Source organism: Schistocerca cancellata, chromosome 1, assembly GCF_023864275.1.
Source record: "Schistocerca cancellata isolate TAMUIC-IGC-003103 chromosome 1, iqSchCanc2.1, whole genome shotgun sequence".
NCBI classification, from domain to species: domain Eukaryota; kingdom Metazoa; phylum Arthropoda; class Insecta; order Orthoptera; family Acrididae; genus Schistocerca; species Schistocerca cancellata.
In genome coordinates, this window is record NC_064626.1 from 1,041,263,495 (window position 1) to 1,041,288,674 (window position 25,180).

General features: G+C 41.4%; 1 protein-coding gene across 1 annotated transcript in view; it reads left to right on the plus strand.

The window, feature by feature from the left end:
• Window positions 1–25,180, plus strand: part of LOC126124969 (insulin-like growth factor-binding protein complex acid labile subunit) — a 165,832-nt gene that overhangs the window by 86,710 nt on the left and 53,942 nt on the right. The window contains exons 4-5 of the mRNA XM_049915130.1: window positions 7,701–7,958; window positions 14,415–14,921. Coding sequence (XP_049771087.1) covers window positions 7,701–7,958; window positions 14,415–14,921 — 765 coding nt within the window. The remainder of the gene's footprint in view (window positions 1–7,700; window positions 7,959–14,414; window positions 14,922–25,180) is intronic.

The following is a 25,180-nucleotide window of genomic DNA, read 5'->3' on the forward strand; positions in this document are numbered from 1 at the left end:
AGTACTTTATCACGACATCACATTATCAAGGATAACAATTTTTGCTAAAAAAAAAAGAAGAAAAAAAGGAGAAGGAGCCTTTATTACAACAATCTGAATTGTCAACAAAGTAGTAAGGGAACAAGAATCTTTATTACGACAACCTAGAAGGAATATTGTGCATGTTAACATGAGTAAAGATAAGGTGCTCACAGATTAAATGAAATACAACTCAAATATGTTCCATATTCAATGTCAAGTGTTAAAAAACATACACACTATGACAAAACAATTTTTTAGAAATTATATGCTGTTGAGTCGGTGGAAAATGTGTCATTGGTAGCTTAGCGATAGCCAAAACTGCTGAGGTTTAACATGAACGAAGTACATGTAAGACTGTGTGCACTAGAATAAAAACGTGGTAGTCAACAGTCATATAAGAAGCCAATTAGGCAGAACTTTATGACAATGGGCCACCATTGTCACTGTTAAACATAAATTATCGTGTAGTCACAGGGTGACTCTTTTGCTTCGTACTGGAAGATGCACATTTCCATAAAGTTCTAGCTAACTGACTTTTTGTTTGGCTGTTGGATACCATCGTTTATTGTAGTGTACACTTACATACACTTCGTTCCATTTAGTTATGTTAATGCACAATAGCTACAGCTGTCACTAAGTTACCAATGACATGTTTACTAGCGACCCAACAACTCCTAATTTTAAAAAATTGTTTTGTCACGGTGTGCACATTTTTTAATACTTGTAATTGATTACGGGATATATTTTCGTTGTATTTCATTTAATTTGTGAGCAATTTCCGATAGTTTTATACTACCCATGTTAACATGAACAACATTCTCTATAGGTTATCATAACAAAGATTCTTGTTCCCTTAACACTTTGTTAACAATTTAGGTTGGTGTAGTAAAGGATTCTTTGTAATAAAACTTACCATCCGTACATAGCTTTGTGTCTTGATATAGCACTGTGTATTTAAATATCTGATGCCAATGTTAGGTGCGCAATATGCATGGATTCGTATGTACATGTGTATGCACTTCTTAAAAAATGTGATCCATTATTTAAACACTGTAGAATGCTCAATAACGACTTGGAAACTCATCTTAACTAAGCATTCACATGCCACAGATTTTTGTGATACGGTGTAGATGTTGGCCTTAACGCCACTTGGTAGCAAAAGGTGTTTACTTTTTAAATGGCAAGTGGCAGAAGGTAGTTTGGCCACTGATGTTAACGAAGAATGTGTACTGTTAACTAGATGTTGTGTATAAGTTGATGTTTGTAACTCAACTCATTGCGCCATTTGCGAATAATGGTTTCCCAACTAGTCTTATGTTACATTTTGTATACTGCGCCATATGCAGAAAATAGTTTTCCGTCTTACCTCGTATTATATTTTGCACCACAGACAGCGGAACAAGTCTTAAAGAGTAAAAAATAAAAAGAAATTCCGGGACCAAGACAAGAGTAATTTATTAGATGGATAAATAGTCATACGTTCATTCGAACAATTTTTTTTCTCGTAATTACATGGGATGTTTCAGTTTACAGCATGTGCGTACATGATTAGTAAAAGTGGATGGATTGCTACATGCTGGAATAGAAGGAGTTGTCAATAAGAAATGATGTAAGTTGGATTCAAGCCTAGCTTTACTCCATGTCAGACATTTTATGTTACGGGGCAAATGATCGACAGATTTTGTTGATGCATACTGAACTTGTTTAGAGCCACTGAGTTATTTAACAATATCATACTTCCTCTAGTTTTGTAGGTACTGTCATGGGTATTCGTCTCAAATTGTTATGGATTATTTATGACGTATTTCATTAGCGAAGATATATATTGTGAAGCTGCATTTAAAATGCCAAAATCCTTGAAGAGATGTCTACAACATGACTGCAGGTGCGCACCATATATTATTGTTTCTGCTCGCATCTGTGCAATCAATATTTTCTTTACATGTGACGAGATACCAGAACAGTGTTCCATGATACATCACACGCAAAATATACTAGGAGGTTTATTCATTTGTTTCTAAGACTATCAATTGTGCGAAGAGCAAGTAAAGTGACACGTTAACACGACAAATGGACGGATTACTGTCGAACTCGATACTTCACAGACGGAAGCAAGTATTGCATTAGCTTTCCCTCCCAGGAAGAATATCTACCTTGTTCCCCTACATGTAGCATCGGCCACTTCGTCAAGTGAATTCTGGTACGAACAGTATCGACCACAGTATACACTACGAGTTCTGAATTTACAATGAGTGAAGATACTATAATCACCATCATGTTAAGTATGGTCCACAGTGAGCGAAATATCAAATATTTTGTAAGTTACGGTGTAATTGACTATAACAATTATTTTGTGAGTTTTTGTGATCTGTAGCTCAATTGTATTCAAACCACAACTCAAATGCAGTCGCTTTCACAACTTACGCTATCTCCCCAGTATTATGAATATTTCGCTTTGTGAAGGCCCTCCCTCTATGTTAAATTGGCTGATTTTATATGTCTTTCTCTCTGGAACTGTTACAGATAGAACTTTGAAATTTTGACAGCTGTTTTCATTTTGCATTTATAGCTCATTAGTGTAATAGTTACAAGTTTTTTCCCTCGTGCCATTTGTAATTGGGAAATATTTCATATATATATATATATATATCTCTCTCTCGCTGATTCAGAAAATAAGGCGGCTCTTGTCATGATTCTAGTTCAGTGTCACCTTTTAACCACATTATAGAATTTCTGAAAATCTGAGTATTATTAGTTTAATGGTTTTTAAGATAAACGTAGACTTGCTGTAAAAATTATTCATTATGAGAATCCACAAATATCTCTTATTTTATAATCGAAAACGTCCTACAGAGCAGTCAAGATCATATTCTTGTTCTTCTTCTTCTTCACCTAGATGCTTTCTTCTTCTTCCTGCCGTGACGTTCCTGGTGTTTATTCAGTTGTATAGCTGTATGCTGAGCCTCGATTACTCGCACTTGGTCCATAAGCTGAAAACGTTTAAAGATATCTTCACCTCGGACAATGCTAAGCGTTTCTAGACCCTTTAATGTATCCATATGACCTCATTAGACGAAATAACTGCATCACTGACCCCATTCCAAAGTTTTTATCCCAACAAATATAGCCCATGTGACGTTGTTGAGCGACTAGTTTTGATTCTAGATACAACAATGATGCTATATTCTGAGGAGATCAGTATGGCCTAAGTCCCTATATATCGGTTTAATTGCTTCCTAATAGTGACTAGGATAATTTTTTTATGATGACAAGGAACTCCAGTAGTTCGAGATTTTCTGTATTTGTACCATGACAGAACAGTCCGGACAAGCAAAATAAAGAAGATTATAATCAGTAGATGATCAGTGTAAACGTACTGGTGCCACAACTCGCCTCACTTCCTGCGTATTATTTACATTATTTCTTATTGTCACACATTATTGTTGAATATCATCCACAATATTAACTGAAAAGCGTCCTGTTACGTTTTTACCATGTGAAAAAAATTTATCATTTTAATCCTGCTTCAGCTTCCGTAGAGAGGCCCCAACTGTTTTTCCGACATGACCAACACATGCTAGTTTAGTTATTGTCCGATTGACATGTGGTATGAATTCTACTACACTTTCGTTTTCGGAAATGCGGAAGTTTGATTACAACCAAATCATTAGATGAGTAAATACAAATAGCATAGGTGCTCAAACAATTTTCCTATGCATGTGTCTCTGTGTGTGTGCTTGTATGTGTGTGTGTGTGTGTGTGTGTGTGTGTGTGTTTTGATGGAAGCCCATCTTCCTTAGAAGACGAAGCCAGAAAATTTAGTGATATTGGACGCTGTAGTCTAGGCGAAGTCGATGTCCTAATTCATCCCAAAGAGCCGGCCGCTGTGACCGGACGGTTCTAAGCGCTTCAGTCTGGAAATGCGCGACCGCTATGGTGGCAGGTTCGAATCCTGCCTCGGGCATGGATGTGTGTGATGTCCTTAGGTTAGTTAGGTTTAAGTAATTCTAAGTTCTAGGGGACTGATGACCTCAGATGTTAAGTCCCATAGTGCCCAGAGCCATTTGAACGATTTTCCATCCGAAAGGTGTTGCATTGGGTTCAGATCGTAAGTCTGGGCAGGTCATTTCATTTTAGGAATGCTCTTGATCACAAATAATTGCCTCAGAGTTGCTGATTTATGTCTGTGTGCATTGTCTTGCTGATACAGTCAGCGTCTCCGAACTGTTCCTCTACTGCATCCAATGCGCATTACTGTAAAATGTGTCCATATCCTTACGCATTTACCGTTTTCTTAACGCTATTAAGGGAACCAGCGGATTGCCACGGGGTATAGTGAGATTTATCACTCCAGATCACTCGATCCCAGTCATCCGCTGTCCAATGGCGTCGGTCTTAACCACGCCTTAAGCGTCGCTTAACACTGACTGCAGAAATGTGGGGCCTAAGAGCAGTTGCTTGACTATTGTACCCCAGTGCTCTTAATTCGCTAGCACAAGGACGTAGCCAAAGGGATTATCCAGAGGGTTCGGACCCCACCCAGCCCCTCCCCTATCGCCTACACGAAGTTACACACAACGTAGTTGCCACATAGTTAAACTGACAGATAAAATGGACGATCAAAAATATCCGTTTCAGGGTGTTGGTGAACCGTACATGCAATGTAGTGCGACTCCGATGGGGGTGTATAAGCACAACCATGAAGGTAATGGATTAGTGTGGCATTCGTGTCTTTGCGACCTGTGTGGGGTAATTGTGGAAACGTGAAATATGGCGACGTTATTACCAAATGCGTCCAAAGGTGACCAACGCGCTATTATTTTTTTCTCGGCTAGCGAGGGCAAACAACGGTAGACATCCATCGGAGAATGAAGAACGCGTATGTGGCAGCATGTCTGTCGAATACCATCGGTGTGGAATGTTGTGCCATTTTCCGTGCTGAGCGTGGCTGCTTCATGATAACGCACGTTCCCATATCGCAAATGTAATTACGCAGAAGTTACGCCAACTCAAGGGGGAGAAACTCGACCACCTTCCCTAATCTATTCCCATGAGATTATCACGTCTTCAGTCCCTTAAAAAAGGCAACAGGCAGTTCAGGACGTCTTCACGCAAGAGGACACGGTGTTTTAGCAAACGGGTATCTTCGACCTGACACTTCTGTGGTATGATTGCCTCAATATTCACGCCGATTCTGCCTGATTGGCACACAGATTCTGGACTGTACAGCCTTGGAACGTAAACCTTTTTCGTCGCCCTTTATGTAACATGTATAGTTCTGGTAACAATTTCATGTGGCTCTGTGGCCTGCTGCAAGCTTTCAGGCGGACGCCACTTCAGCGACTTGCACGTCCTTAACCTACCCCACTTATTCAACCAAGGTTGGGTTGGGTTGATTTAGGGAGCAGACCAAATTGCGAGGCCGTCGGTCTCATCGGATTAGGGAAGAGTGGGGAAGGAAGTCAGCCGTGACCTTTCAAAGGAACCATCCTGGCATTTGCCTGAAGCGATTTAGAGAAATCACGGAAAACCTAAATCAGGATGGCCGGACGCGGGATTGAACCGTCGTCCTCCCGAATGCGAGTCCAGTGTGCTAACCACTGCGCCATCTCGCTCGGTCTCCAACCAAGGACTTGGGCAGCTGTAGAAGGGTTGTTAAGGTCTACGACGGATTTTGTACTCAGGTGATCTCCCAAGGTTAGTCGACATCCAAAGCCGCTGGGCTCTTCTGACCGACCCATACTACAATACTCCCCATCGTCTTTTACACTGACGGTTACGCCTCTCGTGATATTTCGTGGACAGTTCTCCATTGCATGGGAGTGTCCGGATACTTTTGATGAGATAGCGTATAAGGCAATGGAAGTTTTCTCGGCGAATTTCAATGAGGAAATCTGCTGAAGATAACGAATATGAAAGTTGTCGAAACGTTGCCACGACTCGGCTGATAACGCGAGAATATTTTATGAAATTTGGCACAATCTAAATAGAAATTTTCAAAATATTATGTATGCTTAAAAACTGAAAATGTTGGGTGTAGAAAAATTTCCGCTACCAGTCACAATAAAAGATTATTTATTCGTCACACACCTTGTATCTGTTTAGTCACCAGCAAATAATTTTCTTTGTATTTATATAGTTATATCTAGCAATATAAACATGTACATGAATGTACACTACTGGCCATTAAAATTGCTACACCACGAAGATGACGTGCTACAGACTTGAAATTTAACCGACAGGAAGATGATTAGCAAATGATTAGCTTTTCAGAGCATTCACACAAGGTTGGCGCTGGTGACAAAACCTACAACGTGCTGACACGAAGAAAGTTTCCAACCGATTTCTCATACACAAACAGCAGTTGGCCGGCTTTGCCTGGTGAAACGTTGTTGTGATGCCTCGTGTAAGGAGGAGAAATGCGTACCATCACGTTTCCAATGACTGTTAGTAGAACATGGAATCGGTGGGTTCAGGAGGGTAATACGGAGCGCCGTGCTGGATCCCAACGGCCTCGTATCACTAGCAGTCGAGATGACAGGTATCTTATCCTCATGGTTGTAACGGATCGTGCAGCCACGTCTCGATCCCTGAGTCAACAGATGGGGACGTTTGCAAGATAACAACCATCTGCACGAACAGTTCGACGACGTTTGCAGCAGCATGGACTATCAGCTCGGAGACCATGGCTGGGGTTACCCTTGACGCTGCATCACAGACAGGAGCGCCTGCGATGGTGTACTTAACGACGAACCTGTATGCACGAATCACAAAACGTCATTTTTTCGGATGAATCCAGGTTCCGTTTACAGCATCATGGTGGTCGCATCCGTGTTTGGCGACAGCGCGGTGAACGCACATTGGAAACGTGTATTCGTCATTGCCATACTGGAGTTGGTATGGGGTGCCATTGGTTACACGTCTCGGTCTCCTCTTGTTCGCATTGGCTCCACTTTGAACAGTGGACGTTACATTTCAGATGTGTTACGACCCGTGGCTCCACCCTTCATTCGATCCCTGCGAAACCCTACATATCAGCAGGATAATGCACGACCGCATGTTCCAGGTCCTGTACGGGCCTTTCTGGATACAAAAAATGTTCGAGTGTTGCCCTGGCCAGCACATTCTGCAGATCTATCACCAATCGAAAACATCTGGTCAATGGTGGCAGAGCAACTGGCTTGTCACAATACGCCAGTCACTACTCTTGATGAACTGTGGTATCGTGTTGAAGGTGCATGGGCAGCTGTACCTGTACACGCCATCCAAGCTCTGTTTGACTCAATGCCCAGGCGTATTAAGGCCGTTATTACGGCCAGGGGTGGTTGTTCTGGGTACTGGTTTCTCAGGATCTATGCACCAAAATGGCGTGAAAATGTATTCATATGTCAGTTCTACTATAATATATTTGTCCAATCTGCATTTCTTCTTGGTGTAGCAATTTTAATGGCCAGTAGTGTATAAACACTTGAGGATGGGCACCAAGCCCGAAACCGGTCGTGTGACGAATAAGTAATCTGTTATTGTGACTGGCAGCAGAAATTTTTCTACATCTTATAAAGGAAGAGTCGCGGAGTTCAGCCGCATCCACTATGTATAAAATTCACTGAAAATGTTTTTTATCGTTTTGCACGACCGGTGTGCTAAGAGCAGCAGTGGGGGCGGTGCGCTGTCGGCAGATCCGGGAGGTGGTGTCCGCGTCGCTGCACACACTGGACGCGAGCCGCTGCGAGATGGACAGCTTGGGCAGCAGCGCGCTGCGCGGACTCACCGCCCTCGTCTCGCTGCGGGTCAGCCTCAACCCGCAGCTGCGCCTGGGCGAGCCCCGCCTCTACGCTGCCACGCTACGCCGCCTGCACGCCGACCACTGCGCGCTCGACAAGCCCGCGCTCCAGGGCATGCCGGCGTTGCAGTACGCCTTCCTGCGCGGGAACAAGGTACGCACTCCCGCTGTCTTACACACCGAACAGGGCAGTCACATTAGCCTCTTCGTTCCCTCGGTTCACATATGTGGACCTCCTTCATTTGTTTCTCTGTTGTTGTTGTGCTGTGGTCTCCAGTCCAGAGACTGGTATGATGCAGCTCTCCACGCTCCTCTATCCTGTGCAAGGTCCTTCATCTCCGAGTAACTATTGCAAGCTACATCCTTCTATCCCTTGACGCCTCAGAACGTGTCCTACAAACAGATCCCTTCTTCTACTCAAGTTGTGCCGCAAATTCCTCTTCTCCCCAATTCTATTCAGTACCTCCTCATCCGTTACGTGATCTACCCACCTAATCTTCAGCATTTTTCTGTAGAAGCTTCTATTTTCTTCTTGCCTAAACTATTTATCATCCATTACGGTATATTGATAATTTTGACTTATGGACCGTCTGACAGCAACTGAATAAAACAAATTTTAGTGCCATACGCGTTTCGCCTTTACTTTCAGCAAGGCATCATCGGTGGCCTGGAATATGTACATATGTTAGCTATTTGATATACATTTTTGTCACTGTGCCTATAGGTTATAAACAGTTCTGGTGGTTGGTATTTCCTAATAAGTAGTAATAGTTCGAACTGTACTTACATGTTGCGTGGACAATTTCTTACATTTGACAGTCGCCAACAGAAACCAAAACTTGCATTGAAATAAGCGTTCAGTTCATAGTGCTGTGGAATGTGGGAAAAACCCGCAAATTGGCATTCATAAGAAGAAGAACAACACCAAAAATGCAACAGGTGCGTAATATGTAAGAAATTGTCAACGCAACCTGTAAGTACAGTTCAAACCAATACTACTTAATAGGAAATACCAACCACCAGAACTGTTTATAACCTATAGGCACAGTGACAAAAATATATATTAAATAGCTAACATATGTACATATTCCAGGCAACTGATGATGCCTTGCAGAAAATAAAGGCGAAACGCGTATGGCACTAAAATTGTGTTTTATTCAGTTGCTGTCAGACGGTCCATAAGTAAAAATTATCAATATACCGTAATATTACACGCAACTGAGGAAGACAGGACTACAAAAGTTGAAGATATTTATCATCCATGTCTGTCTGGCGACAGGAACTGATCTACAAGCTATTGCACGTTGTACCACGTCGAGATATTGTGGATCTAATATCCATCATGCTTAGTGAAAGGCAATTTGAAGTGTTTCTAGGCAACTCTAAAAGCGATGATGATGATGATGATGATGTTTGGTTTGTGGGGCGCTCAACAGCGCGGTTATCAGCGCCCGTACAATTTCCCAACCTTTGCTCAGTCCAATTTCGCCACTTTCCTGGATGATGATGAAATGATGAGGACAACACAAACACCCAGTCATCTCGAGGCAGGTGAAAATCCCTGACCCCGCCGGGAATCGAACCCGGGACCCCGTGCTCGGGAAGCGAGAACGCTACTCTAAAAGCGACAAACGGAAACTAAATAATGGTCTACCACAGGGATCTGTTTTATCCCCATCACTATTCAATTTGCACTGGGTGATTAAAAAGTCAATATAAATTTGAAAACTTAATAAACCACGGACTAATGTAGATAGAGAGGTAAAAATTGACACACTTGCTTGGAACGACATTCAGTTCTATTAGAACGAAAAAAAACACCCCATATTGCTAGACGCGTGAAAGATCACTTGCGCGCGTCGTTTGGTGATGATCGTGTGTTCAGCCGCCACTTTCGTCATTCTTGGCCTTCCAGGTCCCCAGGCCTCAGTCCGTGCGACTATTGGCTTTGGGGTTACCTGAAGTCGCAAGTGTATCGTGATCGACAGACATCTCTATGGATGCTGAAAGACAACATCCGACGCCAATGCCTCACCATAACTACAGACATGCTTTACAGTGCTATTCATAACATTATTCCTCGACTACAGCTATTGTTGAGGAATGATGGTGGACATATTGAGCATTTGTTGTAAAGAACATCATTCTTGCTTTGTCTTACTTTTTTATGCTATTTATTGCTATTCTGATCAGATCAAGCGCCATCTGTCGGACTTTTTTGAACGTTTGTATTTTTTTTTCTTCTAATAAAACCCCATGTCATTCCAAGCATGTGTGTCAATTTGTATCTCTCTCTCTACATTATTCCGTGATTTATTCAGTTTTCCGATTTATACTGACTCTTTGATCACCCGGTACATTCATGATTTACCAACCACAATATCAGCTAAATTCATCTATGCTGATGACATCGCACTGGTAGCACAGAGCAGTAATTTCGAAAATGGTGAACGAATTCTTACAGAGGATCTGGAGAAGATGTCAACTTTCTCTAAGACCTGGAGATTGATCCCAAACACATCAATAACTGAAGTCTCTTGTTTCCATCTAGTGAATCGTGCTACGAACTACAAACCAAGAGTTCTGCTCAATGGACAAACGTTGAGGTACAATCCTTTCCCAAAATATCTTGGAATCACTCTAGATAGAACCCTGAGCTACAAAGAGCACATCACCAAGCTTTCTCATAAAGCTGCTCCAAGGAACAACATACTACCTAAGCTCAGTGGTACCACCCGGGGGACCTAAGCTGACTGTCTGCGTTTAACTGGCATCAGTCTTGTGTACTCTGCTGCCGAGCACTGTACACCTGTCTGGTTGGAAAGTGTACATATGAAGAAGGTAGACACAAAACTTAACGACACAATGCGCTGCATTACTGGTTCCATCAAATCAACCCATGCCACTGGTTACCTGTACTGAGTCACATCCCTCCACCTCACTTAAGGCGGAAACAAGCTCCACTGAGGAAGGCCAAGAAAATATCTGCATCACCCTCTTTACCACTGCACCAGGAATTCTGTCATCCGCCACAGCAGCGATTGCGATCAAGACCAGCAAGTGTTACTGTAGGACAACTCATCGCGGATGGTTTTGATCTAAATGAAAGCTGGAAGCATGAATGGTCAACAAAAACATTGGAAACAAGAGACCATCACCTTGATCCCACAAAGAGGCCAAAAGGTTTTGACCTACCAAGGAACCTCTGGTGCCACCTCAACAGGTTAAGGACTGGTCATGGTTGTTGTAGCTACTTCAGGTACAAATGGGGCTGAATCAGTTCACCAACGTGTGAATGTAATCAAGAAGAGCAGACAATTGAACATTTAGTCCAACGCTGTCCACCTCATTCATACCCTACATTTCCCGACGTCTTGTTCACTCTCACACCCATCTTAATTAATTGGATGAAAAACACGGACTTTAAGGTTTAATCTTGTCTTATATCATATTTATATCGTATAAAATCACTTGCCTTGTATCAACTGTACATTGTATAAAATCACCATACGATTAAATAAATCATCCATGTTTCACTTCCATACGTGGCTACACTCCACACAAATACTTTCAGAAAAGACTTCCTAACACTTAAATCTATACTCGATGTCCAAACTAGTTATCGTCCATGTTTCACTTCCATACATGGCTACGCTCCATACAAATACTTTCAGAAACGACTTCCTGACACGTAAATCAATATTCGATGTTAATAAATTTCTCTTCTTCAGAAACGCTTTCCTTGCCATTGCCAGTCTACATTTGATATCTCTCTTCTTCGACTATCATCAGTTATTTTTCTCCGCAAATAGCAAAACTCATATACTAATTTAAGTTTCTCATTTCCTAATCTAATGCCCTCAGCATCATCTGATTTAATTCGACTACATTCCATTATCCTCGTTTTACTTTTGTTGATGTTCATCTTATATCCTCCTTTCAAGACACTGTTCATTCCATTCGACAGCTCTTCCAGGTCCTTTGCTGTATCTGACAGAATTACAATGTCATCGACAAATCTCACAGTTTTTATTTCTTCTCCCTGAATTTTAATTCCTACTTCAAATTTTTATTTTGTTTCCTTTACCACTTGCTCAGTACACAAAATGAATAACATCAGGGATAGGCTACAAGCCTGTCTCACTCCCTTCTCAATCACTGCTTCCCTTTTGTGCCCCTCGACTCTTATAAATTCCATCTGGTTTATGTACAAATTGTAAACAGCCTTTTGCTCCATGTCTTTTATCCATGCCGCCTTCAGAATTTGAAAGAGAGTATTCCAGTCAACATTGTCACAAGCTTTCTCCATGTCTACAAATGCTATAAACGTAGGTTTGCATTTCCTTAACATATCTTCTAACATAAATCGTAGGATCAATATTGCCTCGCGTGTTCCAACATTTCTGCGGAATCCAAACTGATCTTCCCCGAGGTCGGCTTCTACCAGTTATTTCATTAGTCTGTAAAGAAATCGTGTTAGTATTTTTCAGCTGCGACGTCATTTCATTTAATTTATCATCGCTTTTGTTGCTTTTTCTCTAATGGGATTTATTGTCAGACTAGTATCGTCAGCAAAAACTACCAATTTTGCTCGTTGAATATTGAGTGGAAGATCATTCAGACATATAAGAAAAAGGAGTGGTCCCAAAATTGAACCCTATGGAACTCCCTTCATGCTTTACCCACAATAATTAAAATTTTCTATCCTTCTGACCATGTCTGAGTTATTCAGCACACTCTTTTGCATTCTGTTTGTCAAGTCTGATTCAGACCAGCTGAGCAAAAAAAAACATTAATTTCATAAAGTTGAGTTTTTCTAAGAAAGTTACATGATCACCACATTCAACATGTTGAAGATATCGTAAAAAATACCAGCTGGTGATATTTTATTATTTACACTTCTACTGTTCGCTGACTGGATGTGTAAATAGTATCCCCAATCGAGAACCTTTCTGAAATGGTGATACACTAAATAAACTGTTTCTATTTAACTGTGAGACTACTTTTGATTGTATTATTTTTATCAATATTTTGGAAAAAAATTTCAGTGAGGAAATTAGGTGATAATTATTTCAGTCTTTCTTGTCAACTTTCTTATGAAGGAGTTTTAACAACTGCTTATTTTAATATATCTGGAAAACTTTCCTGTGCCAGTGAGGCATTACATATATGACTAAGGGCATTATTTATTAAGTTGGAACAACCTTTAAGAATTCTATTTGAGATTCCATCAACTTGGGCTAAATTTTAGTTTTTTAGAATGTTTAGAATTCTATCAATTTCAGTAAGGGTTGGTGGTGCTACTTCTAGTTGCTTATAGTTTTGTGCAGTGACATCTTTAATATATTCTCTTGTTTCTTCAACTGAAACATTTAATCCTATTTTTGCTGCTGCATTTGCCAAGTGATTGTTAAAAGTACTCACCGCTCACAACATTGTCATTCAGTTTAATTGTTATTGTATACTGAACGCTGATTCTCTGTCCTTCTCACATTTAAGTTGTGATTGGATAGCTCAGTTGGTACAGCACTTGCTTTCGAGAGGTAAACGTCCCAGATTCGAGTTCTGGTCCGATACTCAGTTTTAATCTGCCAGTACTTCTCAAAGCAGTACACACTCTGCTGCAGATTGAAAAACCAGTCTGGGAACAATTATATATTACACTGTGAGCCACCAGGATATATCAGACATTTCATAACACCGATGATTCCAGTCATCACTTAGTTCGTCAACATCTTTGAGGTTAGGCCTTTAATGAATGAAGAAATGTGACCTTCATAGATGAACCTTGCTTCAGACTGCAGGGGGATTCTCATAGCACACTTGTCTAAAGGAAAAGTGGTAGCCATTATGTTTATGCGAATATCACTGAAACATGTTTCATGGTGGTGGGACTCTGGAGAAGGCTGGATGTATGGAGTTCTACATCTCTGGCTTTGTTCAGATTAATGCCGATAACGCCCAGAGGTATGAGAATGAAACACTGCGATCAAATGTCCTAATTTCCAGATGTCAAGTTAGTCCAGTTTCTTCATCAACAAATTATGATGCCTGTGTCCATCAAGGTACACTGGTGGACAAATTTCTCACCGATGAAGATGGCTGTCACATATGTTAACCAGCCAAGTCGGCATACCTGAATGCTATGGAGCATGTTTGTGATGCACTGAGGATATGTGTTACGTGTTGTAGCCTATTATCCGCCACCGAGGACTCTCCCAGAGCAAGCACACTTCCTTCTCAGGAATGGGATAACCACCCAACAGAGATCACGAACTTCCTCACTTCCTCATTGCATGCTACATCGCTGCTAAGCATGTCTGGTAGCCAGACGTAACCATATCCCCTATTTACTGTACTGTTAATGTACAGTGTCATTTTTCCGGTTTTATTTCCTTTTTAATTGTATGTCCTTGGTTTCTGACAATTTCAGATAATATATCCGGAAAGCATGTTGTCGTTTATTGATTACGTTTAGCTATTGAAGACTAGTGTAACACTACGTGTCACTGCATAGCACTTGCAATAAATGTTGTGGAAATTGCCGTTGCAACAATTTATTTTGTTAACATCTTCCTTCTCATCAAAATCCTTGTGGATTTCATTTCAGGTGGAGACACTTACTCAGAAAGACTTTAATAACAGCGCCCAGCTGATACGACTGGAACTTCCCAGGAACTTAATACGTTTCATCGAGAAGGACGCCTTCCGACCACTTGTCGAGCTCGAGAGGCTCGACCTGTCTGGGAACAAGCTACACCAGCTCGCGTGGAACGCCTTCGTGAACTGTAAGAAACTGAAGTGGCTGTACCTCTCCGAAAACCCGCTAACCGAGTTGACGAACATTTCGTCCGACTCGATTCGTACCATCGACGCCAGTCAATGCAAGATCAGTGGACTCCGCAGAGACGTGTTGACGGGTGCCCGCCAGTTGCTGGAGCTCAACTTATCGAGTAACTGGATCGAGAGTGTACCCAAACGACTGCGTTCTGTGTCGCTCGTCAAACTGGACCTCAGCCAGTGCAGGCTTTCGGCAGTCACCAACGAGACGTTCGTCGAACTGTACCAGCTTCGGTACCTCTACCTACACGGCAACAGACTTACCAATGTTCCCAAGGTAACTCAACATTTTTAATGAATTCTTCAATGCTGTCTCGTTAATGACTACATCGCACACGCTTTTCAGTGGTTTCACTAAAAAGCATTTCTTATGTCTCTCATATAATTTTCCGTATATTAATCTGCTATCCTTGTTGCTCTTTACCATTACAAATCATCTTTTCAGTTTTTATACCGCTAATGTTGCAGTTTGAAGTAGCAGCCTGGAAATTAATTAACAATGTTTGTTAAAAGCGATTGAAAATGAGGAACACACTTTGTATGCCGCGATCGCAGTCTATACACTTTTATTGGTCCAAGATGACTAGTTTCAACACTCTTATTCTGCCATATCCGATGTTATAGAACTTTTTATAAAACTGCCATGTTACGTAACATGAAGACAAAGCGCAAAAGGCACTCCATACATATACATATCTTGATAAAAAAAAACACATATATACGAACTTGCAGTATGCTACAGGCGAAAAATAGGTCCATAACTTGGCTTATAATTGAAATAAGGGTTGTAGCTCCGTTATAAGAAGTTCGTATTTATTATTTCTTGATGGTGACTAGTTTCGGATACCTGCGTCCATTTTCAAACCATCCGTGCGGTAAGCGTGACAAATATAGGCGAAAGCCCATGTACAAAAACTGCCCTTGCAGCAATCAGAGCGGTATATGGTCGACTTAACAGCGAAAATACACCGTCCCATGTGGTGTATTTTTGCTGTTAAGTCAGCCATATGCATTTCTGATTGCTGCAGAGACTGTTTCTGTACATGTGCTATGGCACGTATTTATCACACTTATAGAATGGTCGGAAAATGGACACAGGTGTCCGAATCTAGTTCGTTGTTGTTGTTGTCTTCAGTCCTGAGAAGGTTTGATGCAGCTCTCCATGCTACTCTATCCTGTGCAAGCTTCTTCATCTCCCAGTACCTACTGCAAACTACATCCTTCTGAATCTCCTTAGTGTATTCATCTCTTGGTCTCCCCGTATGATTTTTACCCTCCACGCTGCCCTCCAATACTGCATTGGTGATCCCTTGATGCCTCAGAACATGTCCTACTAACCGATCCTATTCAGTACTACCTCATTAGTTATGTGATCTACCCATCTAATCTTCAGCCTTCTTCTGTAGCACCACATTTCGAAAGTTTCGATTCTCTTCTTGTCCAAACTATTTATCGTCCATGTTTCACTTCCATACATGGCTACACTCCATACAAATACTTTCAGAAATGACTTCCTGACACTTAAATCTATACTCGATGTTAACAAATTTCTCTTCTTCAGAAACGCTTTCCTTGCCATTGCCAGTCTACATTTGATATCCTCTCTTCTTCGACTATCATCAGTTATTTTTCTCCGCAAATAGCAAAACTCATATACTACTTTAAGTTTCTCATTTCCTAATCTAATGCCCTCAGCATCATCTGATTTAATTCGACTACATTCCATTATCCTCAGTTTACTTTTGTTGATGTTCATCTTATATCCTCCTTTCAAGACACTGTTCATTCCATTCGACAGCTCTTCCAGGTCCTTTGCTGTATCTGTCATCGGCGAACCTCAAAGTTTTCATTTCTTCTCCATGGATTTTAATACCTACTCCAAATTTTTCTTTTGTTTCCTTTACTGCTTGCTCAATATACAAATTGAATAACATCTGGGAGAGGCTACAACCCTGTCTTACTCCCTTCCCAACCACTACTTCCCTTTCATGTCCCTCGACTCTTATAACTGCCATCTGGTTTCTGTACAAATTGTAAATAGCCTTTCGCTCCCTGTATTTTACCCCTGCCACCTTTCGAATTTGAAAGAGAGGATTCCAGTCAACATTGTCAAAAGCTTTCTCTAAGTCTACAAATGCTAGAAACGTAGGTTTGCCTTTCCTTAATCTTTCTTCTAAGATAAGTCGTAAGGTCAGTATTGCCTCACGTGTTCCAGTATTTCTACAGAATCCAAACTGATCTTCCCCGAGGTCGGCTTCTACTAGTTTTTCCATTCGTCTGTAAAGAATTCGTGTTAGTACTTTGCAGCTGTGGCTTATTAAACTCATTGTTCGGTAATTTTCACATCTGTCAACACCTGCTTTCTTTGGGATTGGAATTATTATATTCTTCTTGAATTCTGAGGGTATTTCGCCTGTTTCATACATCTTGCTCACCAGATGGTAGAGTTTTGTCAGGAGTGGCTCTCCTAAGGGCGTCAGTAGTTCCAATGGAATGTTGTCTACTCCGGGGGCCTTGTTCCGACTCAGGTCTTTCAGTGCTCCGTCAAACTCTTCACGCAGTATCGTATCTCCCGTTTCATCTTCATCTACATCCTCTTCCATTTCCATAACATTGTCCTCAAGTGCATCGCCCTTGTATAGACCCTCTATATACTCCTTCCACCTTTCTGCTTTCCCTTCTTTGCTTAGAACTGGGTTTCCATCTGAGCTCTTGATGTTCATACAAGTGGTTCTCTTATCTCCAAAGGTCTCTTTAATTTTCCTGTAGGCAGTATCTATCTTACCCCTAGTGAGATAAGCCTCTACATCCTTACATTTCTCCTCTAGCCATCCCTGCTTAGCCATTTTGCACTTCCTGTCGATCTCATTTTTGAGACGTTTGTATTCCTTTTTGCCTGTTTCATTAACTGCATTTTTATATTTTCTCCTTTCATCAATTAAATTCAATATTTCTTCTGTTACCCAAGGATTTCTACTAGCCCTCGTCTTTTTACCTACTTGATCCTCTGCTGCCTTCACTACTTCATCCCTCAAAGCTACCCATTCTTCTTCTACTGTATTTCTTTCCACCATTCCTGTCAATTGTTCCCTTATGCTCTCCCTGAAACTCTGTACCACCTCTGGTTCTTTCAGTTTATCCAGGTCCCATCTCCTTAAATTCCCACCTTTTTGCAGTTTCTTCAGTTTTAATCTACAGGTCATAACCAATAGATTGTGGTCAGAGTCCACATCTGCCCCTGGAAATGTCTTACAATTTAAAACCTGGTTCCTAAATCTCTGTCTTACCATTATATAATCTATCTGATACCTCTTAGTATCTCCAGGGTTCTTCCATGTATACAACCTTCTTTCATGATTCTTAAACCAAGTGTTGGCTATGATTAAGTTGTGCTCTGTGCAAAATTCTGCCAGGCGGCTTCCTCTTTCATTTCTTAGCCTCAATCCATATTCACCTACTACGTTTCCTTCTCTCCCTTTTCCTACACTCGAATTCCAGTCACCCATGACTATTAAATTTTCGTCTCCCTTCACTATCTGAATAATTTCTTTTATTTCATCATACATTTCTTCAATTTATTCGTCATCTGCAGAGCTAGTTGGCATATAAACTTGTACTACTGTATTAGGTGTGGGCTTCGTATCTATCTTGGTCACAATAATGCGTTCACTATGCTGTTTGTAGTAGCTTACCCGCATTCCTATTTTCCTATTCATTATTAAACCTACTCCTGCATTACCCCTATTTGACTTTGTGTTTATAACCCTGTAGTCACCTGACCAGAAGTCATGTTCCTCCTGCCACCGAATTTCACTAATTCCCACTATATCTAACTTTAACCTATCCATTTCCCCTTTTAAATTTTCTAACCTACCTGCCCGATTAAGCGATCTGACATTCCACGCTCCGATCCGTAGAACGCCAGTTTTCTTTCTCCTGATAACGACATCCTCTTGAGTAGTCCCCGCCCGGAGATCCGAATGGGGGACTATTTTACCTCCGGAATATTTTACCCAAGAGGACGCCATTATCATTTAATCATACAGTAATGCTGCATGCCCTCGGGAAAAATTACGGCCGTAGTTTCCCCTTGCTTTCAGCTGTTCGCAGTACCAGCACAGCAAGGCCGTTTTAGTTATTGTTACAAGGCCAGATCAGTCAATCATCCAGACTGTTGCCCTTGCAACTACTGAAAAGGCTGCTGCCCCTCTTCAGGAACCACACGTTTGTCTGGCCTCTCAACAGATACCCCTCTGTTGTGGTTGTACCTACGGTAAGGCTGTCTGTATCACTGACGCACGCAAGCCTCCCCACCAACGGCAAGGTCCATGGTTCATGGGGGGGGGGGGGGGGAGAGGGGGGGAGGGCGAATCTAGTAACCATAAAAAATAAATATTTCTCAGTGCAACTTATGACGGACCTACACCCACTTATTTCAAAAAAGACGTACTTGATAAAATTCACACAGTTGATAACATCCTCGTACAATCCACGCATATCGCCATAGGAAATGACCCTCCCAAGTTTGCCGCAGAGCGCACAGCATGCTGTGCGGCAAGTCGAGAGAGTCATCTACGACAATGATATGCGTGGATGATACGAGGAAGTTATCAACTGCGTTCATTTTATCAACTACGTATTTTAGGTCGGTAATTCCCGTTACAGACTTCTAGGACTTTTAGAGCTGAGTGAGTACATCGTATTTTGAATAGGAACCTATATCCGGAAACGTCATCCAACGAGACTACAGAGCGTCAAATTTATAGGCGCGGGCGTCTATAAATGTACGTATACACGGGGTAATTCCGTGATGATGTTACAGACTTTCTAGGATGATGGAGAACAATAAATGTATTAATTTGAAGTAAGGATCCCTCTACCGGAAACGAACGAGTCGAAAGTTACAAACGAAAACTGTTTTGATACGTCTGACAGTTGTATACATGTACCGGTTCATGCGTTGCGAAGAGTGTAGAGTTGGTAACTTCCAGTGGTGGTAGTGTGGATAAAAACGAGAAAAAATGTCCAATAAACGTGGGCTCTAAAGTGCGTACCTTAACAGCTATGAACAATTGCTCAGTAGAGGAGATGTGTTTCACATTAGCGTAGTTGAACGAATGATCATAGCTCCTCAGGTATGCAATTTAGAGCCTCCGTTTATTGGACATTTTTTTCTCGTTTTTGTCCACACTACCACCACTGAAAATTACCAACGCTACACTCTTCGCAACACAAGAACCGGTACATGTATTCAACTGTCAGAGGTATCATAACGGTTTATTGTTTGTAACTTTCGACTCGTTCATTTCCGGTACAGGGATCATTACTTCAAATTAATACATTTATCATTCTCCATCATCCTAGAAAGTCTGTAACATCATCACGGAATCACCCCGTGTATATGTATATTTACAGACGCCCGTGCCTATAACTTTAACCCTCTATAGTCTCGTTGGATGACGTTTCAAGACATGAGTTCCTATTCAAAATATCAAAATACGCTATACCCTCTACAAGTCCTAGAAGTCAGAAACGTGAATTTCGACCACCCTGTGTGTGTGTGTGTGTGTGTGTGTGTGTGTGTGTGTGGAGTGCTTTTGTTGCTTTGACTTCACATTATGTAACATGGCACATTCATAACATGTTCCGTAAGATCAGATGATGGGCAGCATGAGGCTATTGAAATCGGTCCTCTTGGGACAATGGAAGTCTCTATACCGCAAGCACGACGTATACAAAGTGCGTTCTTCATCTCCAGCCACACAGATCGCCCCGCACCCACAGCATATGTAGGCCTACTTCACAAAAAAGCGGCTGACTTGATTGTTACTTGGCAAAATGTTTTATAGGAACCTCACACAGTACAGTTATCGCCAAGGCACATTTCTTATTATGTAACACCACAAGAAAAGAGACAATTAAACCAACTACCCAAATTGTTCGAAAAGCACCGCAACTCTTCGGGCCTAAACTACACCACAAGAAAAGAGACAATTAAACCAACTACCCAAATTGTTCGAAAAGCACAGCAACTCTTCGGGCCTAAACTACACCTAATGCACACAGTAAGGAGGCAGAACGCCATTTCATTTCACAAGACTGAGAGAATGTCTTTTAGCGCTTCCCACCAAACTCTAGAACCTATAACGTTCAAAAATGACATCCAGAAAGAAGAAGGCCCTACAGATGTATTGTAACTAAAGGTAAAATCCTTACATTGGAATTAATACAGCGAAACTGTTCAGCTACGTCTGTAGTAACATGAAATTACCATAGATCATTTAAAAATGAAGTAACTATTTTAACATACAAACTAGTTTATTCATTATATTTTCACCTTTCTTTTGGAAGACTCAACTTTCATATACATAACATTTTCGAAATACAGAGAGGAAGATTAGCGTCTCGTGTCCCGTCAATAACGCGGTCAGTACAGATATAGTAATAGCTCGAGACGGAGAAGGATATCGATCTTTTCTCTTCAAAAAAAGAAGCGCCGTCCTTCAGAATGGGAGTAGAGTCTCTTACCACTGCGCCACCACACGGATGACCAGGGAACTGTAAGTAGTTTTAGTCCTAGAAGGACACCTCTTTACTCGGCCAGCTACTTTGATAGCTGCTTATAGAGTGTGTCTCAAACACTTTGTATCAAATTGAAACAGTTGATAGCAGGTCCACAACCGATTATATTTAGACATGAAGCCATGTTTACTGTATTATGAAAGTACACAGCGTACAAAGCGTAACAACAATGTAGCTCCTAATAATTGTTCAAAGCGACGACCGCCAGTCTCAGTGCATGCGTGGTAACTGCGCATGAAGTTCTGCCGCAGTCCCTCAAAGATCCCTGCTGTCTGTTGTACCAGGAGACAGGCAGCTTTCATTCTTGAAAGCAGATCTTCATCCATTTCTATGGATGTTTCGTCACCAACGTCTTGACGTAACTCCAGAGGAAAAAGCCCAGCGATCGCGTTGGGCGTGGGATAGAACCTCCCCTACCAACCCAACGATGAGCGTACGTATTGCTCAGATGCTCTCGGTCATTAACATCGAAGTGGGCTGGTGCACCGTCGTGTTGAAACAACATCATTTCGCGTACAAGGGCTATAGTCACCAAGAACTGTGGTAGCCCATCTCGCAGGAACATCAGGTAACGTGGACCAGTCAAACGGAGAGACAGCAAATAAGGTCCTATTAGGTGATCTTGAGCAATGCCGGCCCACAAGTTGACAGACAATCGTTGCTGGTGGCCAGCAATGTAGCTGGCGGGGCCATTTTCCTCACTCCATACATGGCTTGTGCGGCTGTTGAAGGCGTGAATGAGAGCTTGCATACGTTCTTTGTGATAGCGGTGTGGTACATGTTCCACCAGTACTCTCCACACTATATCCTTCGAATAGTGTTTTTTATAGACAAGTTGGCAGTTGCTTATTGCTGGATGGTCGGCCACACGATTCAATACCATCTCCTCACAGTCTGGTTTTCGGACTTGTCTTTGGCGGGAACCGTGGCCGGCATTCTGTGGCATGAACCACCACATCTTCCGTAACGTGGTATCCACGGAGATAAACTTCTTCCAGTACTAAGGTGACCCTTGTTGGGAAAGATTTCTCTGTACATTTGTGCTGCATTATGGGCATTACATCCTGCAGCACCGTACATCAAACGCTTGTCTGCCAATTCGCGTGATTAGTAGCGTTCCGCCTTTACACGTCATGCACTGTACGTAGTAACACACTCACCATGAGCACATCACAAGCTGTCTGATGCAACAAACAGCTGACATAAAGGATCATGGTGTAAGTGTACCGTAGGTTAATGCGTCGGTGTGAAGCGTGCGGTCGTCACATGTCATGCGTGCTGTCAGCTAAGTTGTCTGGTGGTCATGGGCGTTCCAGTGTATAACAGACACCCGGGATCTTTGCGAGAGTGATATAGAACCGCATACTCCGTTGCAATACATACACTGAGACTGGTGGTCGTCACTTTGAACGATTACTATGAGCTACACTTTTGTTATGAGGTGTATGCTGTGTACGTCCATAACACAATAAATATGCAGTTTTGACCGTTGGTCCCCTATCTCACTATAATAGGTTGTGGACCTACTGTCACCTATTTCAAACTGACCTGAAAGTTTTGAGACAACCTGTATGTATAGTCACTAAACGATATTTGTCATTAGCAGTATTTCTATTTTCTCAAAAATACTGCACAAAGCGCGTTTTAATACCAGGTGTAATTAGTACACAAAGAAACGGATACATGGATGTGCACGTATTCAATAGCGTGTCACAGGGTACTGCGTGTCCTGAGGGAAATAAAGTCAAGTTTAAGAGGCAGTTAAGGAACTTTCTATAAGTCAAGTCCCTATGTTGCATTGAAGACGTTTCCATAGTCAGTCATGTAACTAATATTTCTAGTTATAAGACAAGTTGTCTCAAACTGTACTGTAATAACTGAACAGATTTTAATACCGGGAATAATTAGCACATAAATAAAGTGATATATACCACAAACAAACAATTTCGACATAAGGAAATACGCAGGTTTATCTCCATTTACGAGAGGCGCTGAATAAATAATGCAACTTTTTTTCTCATCCAATTTGTCATGGGACATCGAGGAGTATTCCTGCTTCAGCCCCTATAGATTTGAGAAGTTCCGATAGGTGACGGGGCCTTCAAAACGGCGTCTGTAACGGAGGTGCGTTCGAACTAAAGAGCTGTCACTGAGTTTCTTTTGGCGGGAAACCAGAGCATCGCAAATATTCATAGGCACTTGCAGAATGTCTATGGAGATTTGGCAGTGAACAAAATCACGGTGAGTCGTTGGGCGGGGCATCTGTCATTAAAATTTCATTGGACTGTTCTTCCTCATCCAATCTACAACCCGGATCGCGTACCTCACGACTTCCATCTGTTTCGCACAATGAAGGACGCACTCCAGGGGAAGCAGTATGAGGATGAGGTGGAGGCTATTAACGCTGCAAGACGTTGACTCCGACATCGACCAGCGGATTGGTACCAAGTGGGCATTCAGGTCCTCCCAGTAGAGTGGCGTAAGGAGGGTGTAACACTATCGACCTTTAGAGAGTCGAGAGACTTTGCACTAATGAAGCAAAGAATGAGAACTGTACAGTACGTAGTGTATAAGAGTGTCTGCAGAAGACAGTTTTCTTTGACTATGTGAAGTTTAATGTTTATATATAATTAGCAAACCTTTATAATGTTATGTAAGTAACAATAACTATTTTTTATTTAAATGTATAATTGTTTGTAAAGTGAAGTCAGCACCAGCTCAGGGCTAAAGTTAAGTATAGGTGAAAACCAATACGGATCTACCGACGTTCTGGAAGGTCGGAAAAGGTGGATATTTTTTGCTGCTAACAGAAGCAGTTAGGAGAGGGGAGAAGCGGAGTGGGTCAGTCAGGTGCAAAACACTGTGGAGGCAGGTGACGAAAGCTGATGCTCGCTGTACTCCGCAGTATTGTTTAAACAAAGGAAAAAGTTTAACTGCTTAATAGACGTTAATGAAGGGGAAGTGCTAAGGTATATGTTTGCAACGCTTTAGAGGAGATATAAAATTACGTCTGCAACGAGTGTTGGTTCCTGAATGGGAAAGGCTTAAGGCATCCATTACTTAGACCGGCGCAGATCCCCAGGAAAGCAAAACTCATAATTGCACTGGTATAAGTTGCATAATTCGATGCCACGAAGACAATTAATAATCTCCGTCACTGCAAAACGGTACGTTTTTGCACTGGGATAAGTTGCATAATTCGATGCAACGAAGACACTGCAAAACGGTACGTGCCTTCTAAGCACCTAAATCGTGTTTTATTCAATAATCATTTCATTGTTTTTAAACGCAAAAAGACTCATTTAACCTAAAGTGTTTCAAGTAGGGGAAAGAAACCGAGAATCAATTGGTGTGAAACATTATTCCGCAACTGTTTTCTTTCAAAGTAAATTTAAATTATCACTCAATTGCAGCAATTAAAGTAAATGTGGAGTTTTGTAGATTGCATTGAAAGTACTTACAGTAAATAACAATTCTACCCAGTTCTGTTCAAAAAATTACATATAGTCACTATTTCAATAAAACTGAGAAAAACCAAGTATAAAACCTTTTTCAATCATTCCGATACTTAAAAAAGTATCGTAAAATATTTCTTGTGTATAATAAATGTTTTCAGAGGCAGTGTTGTTGATCTTACGTTCAGAAACGTAAGTAGGTATTATTGTCGTTTCGGTGTTGTTTTAAGGACCAAAACTTTCTAAGTGTGTGCGTGTGACCTGTTCTGAAAGCAGTCGTTATTCATCTACCTACGTGCATAAGCCTGTTCCTTCAGTGATAGAAATTATCAAAAGAGAAAAGTTTTGATAAGAACCAAAATATAGTAAAGACCAAATTTGGTAAATTTGTTGAATAACGTCAATCGATTCGTCATTTTGGCTGGCGAACGTGTTTTTCAGTATTATTAGCACTCGCAAGAAGTAGTTTGACAGAATAGAAAATCTGCAACCAAGAATA